Here is a 13675-nt window from a genome sequence, read left to right as displayed (position 1 = left end):
TCACTTTTGTGTAGAACTCTGAGCTTCTTAAAAGTAACATTTATAAGAATAAAGTAATTTTATGTGACCTTAAACCTCTTAAACAAAGCTTTAAAAATGAATAGGTCTAAATGCAGGTGGAGCTCCGCAACATTGACCATATTTACATCTTTTAAGTTGTTATTTTGCATCATCTCTTCAGCTAGTCCTGTTGTTCTATCTGAATCATTCGATCGCGCTTTTACTTTGAAGGCCTCCTATGTGTATTTCCGGTAGCGCTGCAGCTTCACGCGCAGCTCAGCAGGCTCGTTAAACTGGTGGAGGCAGACATTGTTGTGATAGCAGCTCAGCTACGGAGGATGAAGCGCCTGTAACGAGCAGGTAACGGGTCGAGTCAGACCGTTTTATCTCCTTTCTTTTTTCTCTGTTTTACCTTTTTTTGTTTGTTTGTTTGTTTGTTGTTGTTTTTTTTTATATATAAAATGTGCCGCCCCCGGTAGAAGACACCGCCGCTCCGTCAACGGAAATCTGCCTCCATTCAACCGAAGCACAGCAGAGCCTGACGACGCGATGCCGCCGACCTGAAAACCCACAACATCTGCGAGGTTTTGCATCCGTGGGTAGCGGGGTAAAATCTCGGCGGACCCAATCGGAGATAAGCACCTCCACAGGGCGGATGTTTTCTCGAGAAAACGGACTGTTGAGCACCGAGAGGCCTTTGGAAAACACAGTCTGCTGCTGAGGAGATGATGATGATGATGATGATGATGGACTGACATTAATCGGAGCTTGCGGTGCATCCTCACACCCGACCTCATTAAGGCCTTGAAGAAAGCAGTCTAAATAAAGAAATCACATGACACAAGAAGCGGATGATGTGAAAACTCTCAGCTGAGCATCAAATACAGCAACATTTGTGGGGGGTTGAATAATTTCTCAGGGACTCCATAGGTTTTCTCGCTCACAATGGGCAGTGAAGGTGAGATCATAACCAGAGAGCTGTCAAAGGTCTCTGATGAGGATTTGCTGGCCTGCTCCAAAGAGGAGCTGGTGAGCCGGTTGCGTAAGGAGGAGTCAGAAAAGATCTCCGCTCTGATCCAGCGCGGCAGGCTCATCAAGGAGGTCAACAAGCAGCTGCAGGGCCACCTCCTGGAAATCAGGGAACTAAAAGTCATCAACCAGCGTCTGCAGGAGGAGAACACCGAGCTGCGGGACCTCTGCTGCTTCCTGGACGACGACAGGCTCAAGGTGAAGAAGCTGGCCAGGGAGTGGCAGCTGTTTGGCCACCACGCCGCCAAGGTGATGCGGGAGGACCTGGGCGGCTACCTGAAGAAGCTCGCTGACCTGGAGCGCATGCAGGACGGTCTGGTGAAGGAGAACCTGGACCTGAAGGAGCTGTGCCTGGTGCTGGAGGAGGAGTGTGTGAGCAGGAGCGACTCCAGCCCCGGCGGCTCCACTGAGCTCAACCTACCCTGCATGGTGGCCCGGGACTTGGGAGACGGAAGCTCCAGCACGGGCAGCGTGGGAAGTCCAGACCAGCTCCACCTGGTGTGCTCACCTGACGACTGACGGCCGCCGGAGGGGCTTTGGACTCCACGGACTAAATTGGAGGCATTAAAGGATACTTCAGGATTAAAAAAAAAAAAAAAAAAAGATGTTAAAAGGTTATTAGATGCTAATATCTTCACTAGCTGCAAATGTGCGAAAACTTTCCGAAAAACAAAACAAAACACAATTTCGTAATTGCGGTGTTTCAGTTTAATAAAAACAGCAATTAAAATCGTTCCTTTCATCTTCTTGGTTTCCGCCAGTGGGAACATCCGGTTGTAGATCATGTGAGTAGTGTGATGCCAAAATCCCCCCTCCCCCCCCCAATAATTCTAGCCAAAACTTTTTATTAAAAAAACAAAAGTGTTTTTTTCAAAATTGTGTGTTTCCATTAAGGGAATTTATGTCAAGATACTAAACTGTATAGTCAATGGAAAGGAAGCTACTTGCTTAATTTTGGAAAAACTGCAATGGAAACACTTTTTTCACATCACTTCTCCTTATTGACAAGCCAATTTGCATATTAGCTAGATATTTGATTTGGACCTAAATATTTAACTTGTAGCAATATAAATAGTTGTCATATTTTCTATGTATTTAGGTCTGAGCTAAATATTTGGTTTAGAAAATAAATATTTAGTCTGAAAATAAAAAAAGAGTCACATGATCAACAACTGGATGTTCCCACTGGAACAAACACCAAAGAAGAAGACAACAGGAAGTAGCTGGAGGATGGTGGCATGTTTTTTAATTACTCATCTGGTGAACAAATCTATTCATGTGATTTAAATTTCCTTTTTAATGGAAACACCGCAGTTGCAAAATTGTCATTTTCTTTCGACATTAGCAGAATATTGACAAAGTTTTGCTCACATTTGAAATGAAAACTCAGCTACTCATTCTAAAGTCTATATTTCCATCCTTAAAATCTCTAAATATTTTTTGCATTTCTCTAACATTTTGCACATTTTAGTCCAACACATTTTAATGATTTTTAGAAATTGTTAAAATACTGAAGTTGACTTCTCATTCACACTGTGGTAAAGGGCTATTTCACAGCTTTTATTGGCAACTTAAGTCAGCCATTTTTAACACCTCTCAGACTTGTGAAATCCTACATTATCCTACGTTAAACACAGATCCTTTATTTTACAGTTTATTCATTTATTTTATTTGTAAAACAGAATAGAACAGTTTTCAAATTTGTATCTGTCAAATCACTAACGACAAACTCTAACCAAATCAGACTTCCTCAACTAAAATCTCAAAAAAGATCATATTTGTTTATGTAAACTCTACGTACAAGCTTTTAAAACATTTTTTGAATTTGCGTTGGTCATTATTACAAAGAAGACAATGGTTATTTCCTTAAGAAACATTGTTTGGAGGTGGTGTAACAGCAATGATCTTCTTGTATGAAACGTTTATTGAGAATGGAACATGTAAATGTAGAATAAAAAAAATAATAATTATGCTAAGATCATGAATTGAGGTTAAAGTATAGAGATATAAAATATTTTAATCTTTGACATAAAATTCTACTGTACACAAAGAAGTAAAAGAATATGATCAAAACAGAAAATAGCATAAGTTTTTTACATGTACATGAAAGGAATCACTTCATTACATTCTCGTAGTTCTTTTTCCAGCCAGAAAATCTAACTATTTTTTATTTCTTATCCTATCAGTGTCAAATATGTTCAGAAATGTACAGACCTATTCAATAAATTAGAATATTATTGAAAAGCCCACTTATTTTAGGAACTTTATCGCTAAACATATAGACTAATTACACACAGATGGGTGGGTGTTTGAAAGCCTTTATTTCTGTTAATTATGATCATTTTCAGCTTACTGTTAATGAAAACATGACATTTTAAGATTATAATATTACATCAAACCAATTAAAAATATTTTTAATAACAGAAATGTGGGTTTTATGAAAACTATGTAGTTGGAAACTAAATACTTGCTTGAACGATATTTTCAAAAAGGTGCTTTTGATCTGAAAACGAGACTCATATATTCAAATTTATTTAATATGACTCTAATATTTCAATTCAAATTCAAAAACACTTTATTGATCCCAAAGGGAAATTAAATGTTGTTGTAACTCATATTAATTACATTTCTAGAACTTTCACATTATTTAGTCAGGGCTAGAAAAGCATTTTATTTTAGTTGTTAAAGTACATAAAAGTACATTAACATACTATTAGATTGATTAAAGAAAGTTTTTATCTTGAGATGGATAAAACAAGGGTAGCATCTGTTGCTAACAGGAAGTAAAAAATACACAATAAAAGGGGAACAATTTAATCCTAGCATCTAGATCTCTTATTGGGAGGCTCAATGATAGTAACATAGTTAGCATAAAATATCTCAAATCAGAGTAACGATCTGAATTTTTAAAAAGTCAGAAGTATATAACCAATTAAGTGAGAACTTTTTTCTTGTTTTTCACTCTTAGTTTGTCTAATTGAGAATACTTTATTTTCTTAGTACAAGAAAGTCTGCCATGTTAACAAATTTAGCAGGACGATAAATTCTCCCAGTAATTATTGCGATAAACAATAAAATTGTTGTTTTGAGACCATTTTCAAGTAATAAATTGAGTATATAATGCATGTAAATTTTATTTTGTAAAGAGCACTTAACACTGGAACTGGAAGAGATTTTAAATATTCAACAACCAATACAACAATAAATAAAACTAAAATAAAAACCCACACAAAACCATAAATAAAATGGACTATGATGTCTCTGCAAACCAAACTGCCTTTCAAAAAATATTAATCATCAGAATTACTCATTTTAATTTATCATGTGATTAATTGGTTGTTGAATCAGGTGTAGAGACAGGAAGATAATTGGTGACGCACCGCCTCCAGCCTTCGTCTGGTTGGTAAAGAATCATTGGATTCTATATAAAAATGTCAGATGCATTGGAAATTATGTTATAAAGGTTTGTAAAGTAGCGTTTGCATCAACTGCTGTGACATTTTAGAGATACTGGTGTTGTTGGTAAAAATGCAGGTTGGTTTATTTATTACAGACAAGATATTAAGTGTTTATAACCTTTTAACTGAACTTTAAAAAATCCTGAGGTTTCCCTTTAAGGTGCTCTGAATGCTGCAACGTTTCTGTGCCACAATAGGATTTGAGAAACTTTATCACCCAACCAATTTCAGGACCTGATGACAAAGTATCTAAGTTTTACAGTGTTTTTTCTATTGAATCTTCTGAGATTTCTCCTTTTTCAGTGATCTGTTGTTGAAAAAAAAAATGGGACCAATAACTGGGTCACGAATATAAATTTATCTCATGCACTGGACTAGCCTACACTGGTAGAAGCCTTCTTTTCTAATGCACTGGAGAGCCTCGTCTTAGATCATTAAATCACAGATCTAATGATGAATTTTAATCCAGTTTTGAGCCATATTTAGTCCACTGGTGATTTGATATTGGCCTTTCCTACATAGATGCCCAGTTGTGTAATATTTTATGCACTCTCTCTTCCTCAGGGCAGGATTGGAGTGCCATATGTGCATGATGGTTGTTACTGATTTTACTTCAGGTTGTAGTGCAGTTGGGAAAATTCGTCAATTTCTGGCATAGTTTAAGTTTTGGTTCATGGTAGAGGTTAAGGTAAAGTTCTCTCAGAGCAGAACTAATAGTTACTTTATCCTGTTTTAAAAACCCAGCTGGAATCTCTTTGTATCAAACTGGAAGGTCTACAAACTTTAATGATTTTTATTCCAATTCTTCTTTTCTTTCTTTGCATTTAACTTGCACCCTTTGGGGTGACTAACTTTGACTCTTCTTTATCTCGGTTTATCTGTGTTAATTATAGAATTACTAACTGTTTTTGGGTTTAAACCGTAGATAGATGCACATGGATTAGACAAGATTTATTTTGTCGTCAGTTGTTTATTGGTGGGCTATGCTCGTAGTGCACTGAAGAGCTTTAAATACAGTCAACATTGACTCCCTCTGCTGTTCTGACCTTTTCTTCTGAGTTTGAACTCATGTTTACATGTTCACGACACAGAGTAGGTGATTGATTTCTGCTCCTCACTTGATTAATGCACCCTGTTTGTCACGCAGGATCAGTTCATGAATGTTCATCGGTTTTATTTTTGGATCTCGGTTTGGCTCAAGAGGGCTGTTAATGCTTGTGCCCTCTTAGTGATCCACATACGTCATTCTACAGTGGCACAAACACTGATTTTTATATTTATTTTCTCCTTCTACTCTGGAGCTTTCGTTCTGACTCTGCCTCCCTAATCTCATTTTGCAGCTCCAATCAGAGATGTTGATGAATTAGCAAGACTCTGGCTTCAGCTTTTGATAAATGAGAGTTCGGGGTCAGGAAACGGCCATCAGCAAAAGTCTAAATGCATTTAACTAATCAATGCCAGAATTGATCGTTCTCATTAGCTAAATCGTCTGCCATTATTCTGGAAAGTATTTCCACAATCGGTGCAGTTTGACTTATTCAGACCCAAACTATGTGAAGTTAAAATACAGCAAAAAAGAGCAAATGTAATTAAAAAAATCAGCTGCCAGACTGATAAATATTGTTTAAATTCCATGGAAGTAGTTGCATTTGACTTGATCATTCTTGATTTTTAGAATTAAACTGACACATTGCTGCTCATTTTACTAAATTTTAATTTTTTTATACACACTGGAGCTGGAAAGTATCACAAAGTAACTCTTGTGCTAAAACAAGCTGCATAGTTCCACATTTTGAAAATAAATTCACTTAAAATTTCAACAAAACTCTCATTTTTTGATGAAAAAGATTTGGCTCTAGAATTATGTTTTTTTTAGCTGTATAGAAATCGTTTTATTTTGCAAAACTGCAACGGAAACACTTTTTTCACATCATCCCAAGTGGAAGTTAAATGTCGTAACTCATCGTATCTTTAAAGAGTCGTTTGTAGATGGTGATGCTTTGGATAGGAAGGATCTCCTATAGCTGTCAGTGCTGCAACTAATCTGATGAGGCCTCTGACAGAAGACTTTAGCTGCGTTGAATTTTGCGTAAATAAAAAAATATATATCACAGCAAATATCACAAACTATTTTGATGAAACTTTGCATCCATACCACTCCACAAAGCATTAATATCTGCATTATAATCAAACTAAACAAATTCACACAATTTTTCATGCAGACTTTTCTTCTTTATTCTCTGTGACTTCGTACAAGTCTGAATATAAAAATAACAATAAGGCACTGCCCACCAAAACAGAAAAATCTAAACATTACCAAAAATATATTACACTCTAAAAACTCTAATAAATAGATGATTATATAATCTATTCTATATCAACTCCTACGGTCCAGCCTTAGTTGTCAATAAACTGTATAAATATCTGTAGTCTAAAAGGATCCACACGCACAGTAAGGCTGGTAGTTATGAGCACACCATTGGTTGTTAACTTCCACAAAGTAAAAACAGATAAAAATATAGTTATTATTCTTGCATTAACTCAGTTCTCATGTTATTCTTTTAGAGAGCCTGAGTTTTTTCTGTTAGAGTATATTTTCTTTTTTATATAGTGCATGCAGTTTTCCCCCAATAAAAAAAACATTCATTTCATCTTATAGCTTAAAAAAGTAAAAATATATCAACTTTATGTAAAAAAAAAAATAAAAAAAAAACTAAGAGTGTAACATTCAAATTCTGATAATGCCACAGATTTTCATGCCATCCAAGGTTCCAGTTTACATGTAGCCAGATATCTGGGAAAACCAAAACATTTTTAGACATTTTGGCCTTTCAGCCAACCAGAGTGGAGATTTGAGGAAATAACGCAGCAGTGTGTCCAAAAACCTGGTTTGACATGATTCCCAATCAACATCGGCCTGTATTTTATTATTTATATTTATATAAAATAAATATACACTGTTTCAAAGTAGTTAAAATTATATCCACACAAATTAACCTCTTGGCGCCATGTTTAAATCCTAACAGGAAGTCGTGGTTGTTTTGAAGCAACCTGATTAGCTGACATGGACTTTAGTTTTGCGCTACACTGCCCCCTACGGGTTTGCCATGTTTAAAGCAAGCTTAAGAGAGCATTTGTACGAGTGTTGGAGGCAGGCTAAGAAAAAAAAGTTTAAATTACGAGAATAAAGTAATAAAATTAGAAGGATAAAATCTTATTAAAGAGAGTAAAGTTGTAGTAACAGACTTAGTCTTGGAGTGGCCCTGACACTCTGTCGTACTGTTGTATATTTGTTTGGGTTCATGTGATTGAAATTTTTCTGGAACTGATTGAGAGATCCAGTTCCGTGTGCAATATTTGTGTTTTAGAATCGGTGTAGGGGAGATATTCGTTTTAATAAAAACCCGGCTACGTGTGCCCAAGGCCTTATCAGCTGAGATCAGAGATTAACTAACGAAGCAGCTGATCGTCTTGAAATGCCTAAAAAAGTCATCGTCCTCGTTTCTATCAGCGTTTCGCAGAGATCCCGCGTTTGGGCTGGAACCGGAACCAGCTGTAGTGTTTTGCCAGGCGATCACAGGGTGAGAATGGTTGGTGAATGCAGGGAGTGATCCGACTGGTCACCACTGCTGCTGCTGCGCCGATGGGCAACTCCGCAGGGCTGCTGGGCCGAAGGGTGCAAGGCCTGATGGGACGCGGCGGGCGCTGCTGCTTCTGACGTGGAGGACGGATATGTGAAAACCATGCCGGCGGAGAAAGACAGGAGGGACGGCGTCGATGTGAGGACCGGTGTGTGGAGCGACTCGGACTCAGAAGCGACGACCGAGGCGGTGGACACCACCGGTTTGGCCGGGATTATTATCTTCGGTTTGGGCTTCTCTGGCTTTTTTGTGGAGGGTCCCGGAATGATGGATTCTTCTGGTTCCAGTTTGATGGCTCCAAAAGAGGAAAGCGAAGGCGTGGGATCAGAATCGGAATCAGAGTCGTCTATTTTGCAGATGGGACGGTGGGCTTCCAGGACCAACTCGAGCTTCTCCTTCTCCTTCTGCAGTTCAGCTATTTCTTTCTGCAGACGTGACTTCTCGTCTTCCAGTTGATCGGTTTCCTGCTCCGGAAGGGAGGACAATCAAGTTCAATCATGCCTGACTCAGGTATTTGCACTTTTTAGGAATTAAGTGTTATGACACTTGAAAAATCTTTACTCACATTTTGCAATGAGTCAGTCAGCTCACGGCGGCGATTGCGACATTTTGCTGCTGCCATTTTATTCCTTTCCCTTCTGATCCTGCGTCTTTCCAGTTCTTCAAGTGACAACTGTGATTAAAAAGAGAAATGCAAACTATTACATATCAGAAAATAGGTCACAGAGCTGTTAAAAAGTAGGTTACAGAGCTGTTAAAAAGTATTTACGCCCTTACAGGTTTCTTCTATGTTTGCTTTTTTGTGTCACTTACATGTTTCAGATCTAAACCTGGTTGACATCATTTAAACTTTTAAAAGATGCCAACCTGGTTTTATGGGTTACCCTCCAAGTGTTTTTTAACAATAACTGAACAATCATAGGACAATCTGGCTGAATAATATAAGGGTTTCATATAAGTTGATATCAATAATTATTGATTAGTTTTTTGTTAGAAATATCTGAAATACTGCCATTTCTTGTATTATACATAAATTACTCTAAAGTTGTTGTACTTATTTTCTATTTCCACTCTGCTCCGTTCTTTATATTTTTAAGCAGTTATGAGGGACAGTGACAAAACCTTCAACTGCTGCAAGTTACTCAGCAGGTTGTTGCTAGGTAACCAAAGAGTGAGTGAGTTGCTAGGTAACCAAAGAGTGAGAGAGCTAGTTGATTCCACCAACCTTCCTTGGCCATTCAGAAGCAGATTTGTTACGTTTAAAGTCACAAACTGATTTCTGGACAGAATTTTTCCTAAAACTCAAGGTGAGATGAGCTTTGCCTTTTTTTGCTGTGGAACTTTACTAAAATGCCATTTTTGACTTTCTTTTTTTATCTAGTTGTGATTTTTGTGGGGGGGTTTTCCCCCAAGATATTTTATCCTTCCATCTGTTTTCTTACAGGTTCCATTTAGGTGACAATATTTTTGATTACAAAGGAATCAGGTGTGAGTCGGTAAAGAGAAATTAAACTCAACTTTATAAAACTGGCAAAAAAAGCAGGAGGAGCAATGGCTTTCAGTGCCAAAATCGTCAAGTCAAAAATTATTTCACCTACTAAATAATTAACAATTAATTAACAATTAGAACAAAAATTAGCTCAATCTAGTCAACTCTAATCAATAAAATCAGGATTTTTCTGTGAGAAATGCTTGCTGTATTTAGCCAAATTTTTCTAATTAATCAAAATCAGATTTTGGTGCATTAAAGTTGCTGGATAGATGTGGAAAAGGCAAAAACCCTACTTATTTCAAGGCAAATAATTAGTGTTGTTTCCAACATTTTCTATAGTAATAAGATCTTAATCTTTAAAATGTGACAAAGAGCAAAGACAGAAGAGCTGAATGATGAGTTGCATTTTCTTGCTTCTGGATCATATAAGTGGAGAATTACCACCACCATGTGAGGACTCTGAGTCATAACAATCATGGCGGCTGAATAACTCAGTATCGTCTTCTTGTTTTTGTGCTTGTAACATGACAAGTCTGGCTTTATCCGACACCCTACTGAATAATTACAGTTGCGCCCTATATTTCCTGCCCTTTTGGGTCCATGACTCACGCTCAGACCCCTGGGGTGAGTCAAGGGTGAGTCACAGAAAATGACTTGCCCATGTGAGTCACATGACTGTGTACTTCCTGTACCATAAAATCGCAGCTTTGTGACGTTGATGTGTGCCAATCAGCAAGTGCCCCCTGAAAATGAGAAATTGCTAAATGAATGAAGCTACAAGGGTTAAAGTTGCAACAAGAGGGATCCACGTTTTAGATTCCCTCTGACATCTGGAAGCTTTTTGTTTCACGTGTAAACAATAACCATAAAGTAAACAGAGGATGTTTACATTAGGGAATAAAAACTATTCAAGGACTTAGAGATGTTCTCAATAGTTTCTCAGAAAAATCTATTTCTAAATAACTGAAATTCAGAAAACAGCGACTCTGTGTGACACAATGCTACAGGATGTTACATGATGGTTACACAGAAATGACTGAGTCACTGGTCACACCTCTGACCTCCTTAACTCCCAGATATCTTATTTTTACTTCTAATTCAATATATAGCTGCTTTTCCATTACAAATATGTACAAAACTTTGTCGAAAAACACAGTTTTGCAATTGCAGTGTTTCCATAAACTAAGAAACGTTATTAAAAATCAGACATGAATAAGTAAACTAATTAAAGACATTACGAGCTACGATCCTCCTACCACTTCCTGTTTTCTTCTTCTTCTTTGTGGTTTGTGCCAGTAGCATCAGCTAGTTTCCATTGCAGTTTTGTGTAATAAATCAATTTCGACACGGTCAAAAAACAAAAGTTTTTTTTTGTTTTTTTTTAATTGGCGGGTTGAAAGCCAATTTATTGTCTAAATGTCAGTTTCTGACCGTCTCAAACCTACCTGCTCATCATTCCTGCGCCTTGTGGACGGTGGGGTATTAGCAGCTGCCCTTATGACCCCGGGTCTGATGAGATGGGACTGGGAAGGTGGCGGACCCATCGGCCGGGCCCCAACAATGGATGGGTAAGGCGGTACCGGTGAGCGCGAAGGTCCTGGAGGATGCATGAGTGAGGGCTGGACCAGCCACTGGAGGTCCTGGTTTGTCGTGATGGCATTCAGGCTTGGGACAAAGTGGCTGCTGCCTGCCATTGTAAATTTCTGGAATAATAATAATGAATAAACATTGTTATGTAGAAGAAAACTAAAAACAAAGTGACAAAGCAGACTTTGTCACTTTGTCATTATACATAAAAATTGATAATAGTCATCAGAGGTGGGAAGTATAACTACTTCAGCATATTTTTACGTAAGTAAAAGTTAAAAGGAGCCGTCCAAGAAAGCCGCTCAAGTAAGAGTAAAAAAGTATTTGGTAAAAGGTTTACTGAAGTATTAATTAACTAATCATTTAATACTTAACAATGACAATCATACAGACAAAAAAGCTAAGTGGACATTTTGGTATTTTAAGGATGAAAATGTCAATAATTTATATACGTAACAAAAATAAAATCAGGTGAAAGAATTATTTTTCAAATCAGTTTCTTTCAATAAAAAACTTATGAAACTTTAACATAAAATGCAGGTGTGTCAGAGAGTCTAGAAATTTTACTCAAGTAAATGTAACTGAGTAAATATAACTAGTTACTATCCAACTCTGACAGTCACACACTAAAATTACAAAATATCTCGCTGTTATATATTGTTTTTTATGTAATACATTAAAGAAATTTTACATTAAAAGTACTTAAACCACTAATTCCTCCTGTGTGTGTAAACCTGTTCCACCTCTGACCTGTAGCCCAGTTTGGTGAGCGCACACCTACCTGCTCCTGCTGGGTGGTGGACGTGCTGGTGCTTCCCAGTGATGCGGAGTTTGACCCGGACAAGTTGCCTCCGTACGCCGGGTTGCCTCTCCCTTCACTCCCAAAGTTTCGATACATCCTCTCCGGTTTTCTGTGAAACGGCAACCGAACCTACCCTTGGTTTTGTGTGTATATATAACCTTTTGATCGTAGCTTTCGGGATGAGTCTAGTGGGTTAATTCAAACTCTGGGGGCAAGCCCACTGTATTGCCGTAAGTCGGTAGAGTCCAAACGAATTCAATCCGAAGGGGAGCAAGGAAGGGAAAAAGTGTTTGACTTTTGTTTAAATCGAGCCAAAACGTCCGAAAGTTGTTCAAGCCGCACCTCCCGCTTCCTAGTCATCCATGTAGAATCGGAAGTCTGGGAGTAATTGTCAGGTTGTAAACCCTTAAAGCCGGAGAATTGGTTTGCCACGCCCCTCCGTACTTACGGGAAATAGTGTTGTCTGGAATCTCTCACGAACTCAAGCCACGTGGGGCTGACGTCACTGCCCATATATGGTGAGTTTCCTCCCCGCAACTACAAACAGGGATTCCTCAGGCAGTGTCACCTCATGGTCAAAACGAGTTGTTTTGTTTCTCGTGTTATCAAACGTACAAGTGGAAATGTTATTATATTTTCCAGCTTCAGATAAGAGGCTGCCTCTTGCTGTAACTGGCTCATACAGGAAACAGGCAGTTTCCAAAGGCGAAACCAACTGTTAGCAAGTGAAAGTGAGACGATATGTTTATTTTACAACTTTATATGTAGCTAGAATGCTGTAATTTAAAATACATCTGTATATAAAATGATCGTTTTGAGTATTTCTTGAGACATTTACATTCTTACACAACATGAGTAATTTCTAATTTCCTCCTAAAACCTTTGACGTGAGCTCCTATATTTTTTTACAACCTTAGGGCACATTTTCATCATTTTCTTTCTGTTCAGAAATCCACTCCATCTTATTAGCTTATGTATACATAACACTGAAAAATATATATTTTTAAAAATACATGAATATTCATGTTGTTATGCTGAAAACTATAGAACATTATTAAGGTAATGATCATGTTTAGACTCAAGTATAAACATGTAACTGTAATGTATTAGTATAAATATATCCTAGAAATACATATAAACAAAAAATAAACAATTAAGCTCATAAATTATTCTTATTTGTTAGTTTTGTGTGGGAGATTACACAAGAATGATCTGGGGTTTTTTATTATAATTTTTTACTAAATTTGTTTATTTTACTATTTTTATTGCAAGTGCATATCTCATTTAATTTAAATGGCTATCTTGCTTTTCTTGGTTTTTATTTGTAATCTATATATTTTTTTATTTCAATATAAATTTTTAATATTTATTTATTTAAATAAATAAATATTAAGTTTATTAATCTTTGTCTTTAACAAAGATAAAGATTCTTGGTCCATAGTAGAATTAGTAGAATTAGGAAATTAGGAATAAAATAGATTAAATCAATTGTTATCATTATTAAATATTAACTTGTAAATTATTATAAAGCATTTAAAGTTAGTATGAATTTATGTGGATTCATGTAAGACGCAGTGCAATTTAAAACATGTAAATACTCATCATATGAACAACTTCCACTTTTATAAACATGTATGTGATAAAAGGTTCCCATAATGCTATAAAT

The 13675-nt window shown here is 36.9% G+C and overlaps 2 protein-coding genes across 2 annotated transcripts; one reads left to right on the top strand and one right to left on the bottom strand.

Annotated features, from left to right (window-relative positions):
- Window positions 1-161: 161 nt before the first annotated feature.
- Window positions 162-5519, top strand: ccdc85b (coiled-coil domain containing 85B). Its single transcript, XM_014968356.2, has 2 exons — window positions 162-360; window positions 480-5519. The coding sequence occupies exon 2, from the start codon at window positions 946-948 to the stop codon at window positions 1546-1548; it is 603 nt and encodes a 200-aa protein (XP_014823842.1). The 5' UTR covers window positions 162-360; window positions 480-945; the 3' UTR covers window positions 1549-5519.
- A 1178-nt stretch (window positions 5520-6697) lies between these two features.
- fosl1a (FOS like 1, AP-1 transcription factor subunit a) lies at window positions 6698-12443 on the bottom strand. Its single transcript, XM_014968353.2, has 4 exons — window positions 11989-12443; window positions 11066-11323; window positions 8694-8801; window positions 6698-8592 (listed from the first exon to the last, which is right to left on the bottom strand). The coding sequence occupies exons 1-4, from the start codon at window positions 12103-12105 to the stop codon at window positions 8062-8064; spliced, it is 1014 nt and encodes a 337-aa protein (XP_014823839.1). The 5' UTR covers window positions 12106-12443; the 3' UTR covers window positions 6698-8061.
- Between the last annotated feature and the right edge of the window lie 1232 nt (window positions 12444-13675).

Source organism: Poecilia mexicana, unplaced genomic scaffold (genome assembly GCF_051168715.1).
Source record: "Poecilia mexicana isolate PSO_F unplaced genomic scaffold, ASM5116871v1 scaffold_10, whole genome shotgun sequence".
NCBI classification, from domain to species: domain Eukaryota; kingdom Metazoa; phylum Chordata; class Actinopteri; order Cyprinodontiformes; family Poeciliidae; genus Poecilia; species Poecilia mexicana.
Note: the sequence above shows the minus strand (reverse complement) of the source record. Positions and strands in the feature narration are given on the sequence as shown.

Bases quoted from the DNA above. Each gene is read 5' to 3' on its own strand.
- ccdc85b (XM_014968356.2), top strand. From the start codon at position 946: ATGGGCAGTGAAGGTGAGATCATAACCAGAGAGCTGTCAAAGGTCTCT.
- fosl1a (XM_014968353.2), bottom strand. From the start codon at position 12,105: ATGTATCGAAACTTTGGGAGTGAAGGGAGAGGCAACCCGGCGTACGGA. The intron at 11,324-11,988 runs GTAGGTGTGCGC...TTATTATTCCAG, and splicing joins CCACCACCCAGCAGGAGCAG to AAATTTACAATGGCAGGCAG. The intron at 8,593-8,693 runs GTGAGTAAAGAT...CTTCCGGAGCAG, and splicing joins TGACTGACTCATTGCAAAAT to GAAACCGATCAACTGGAAGA.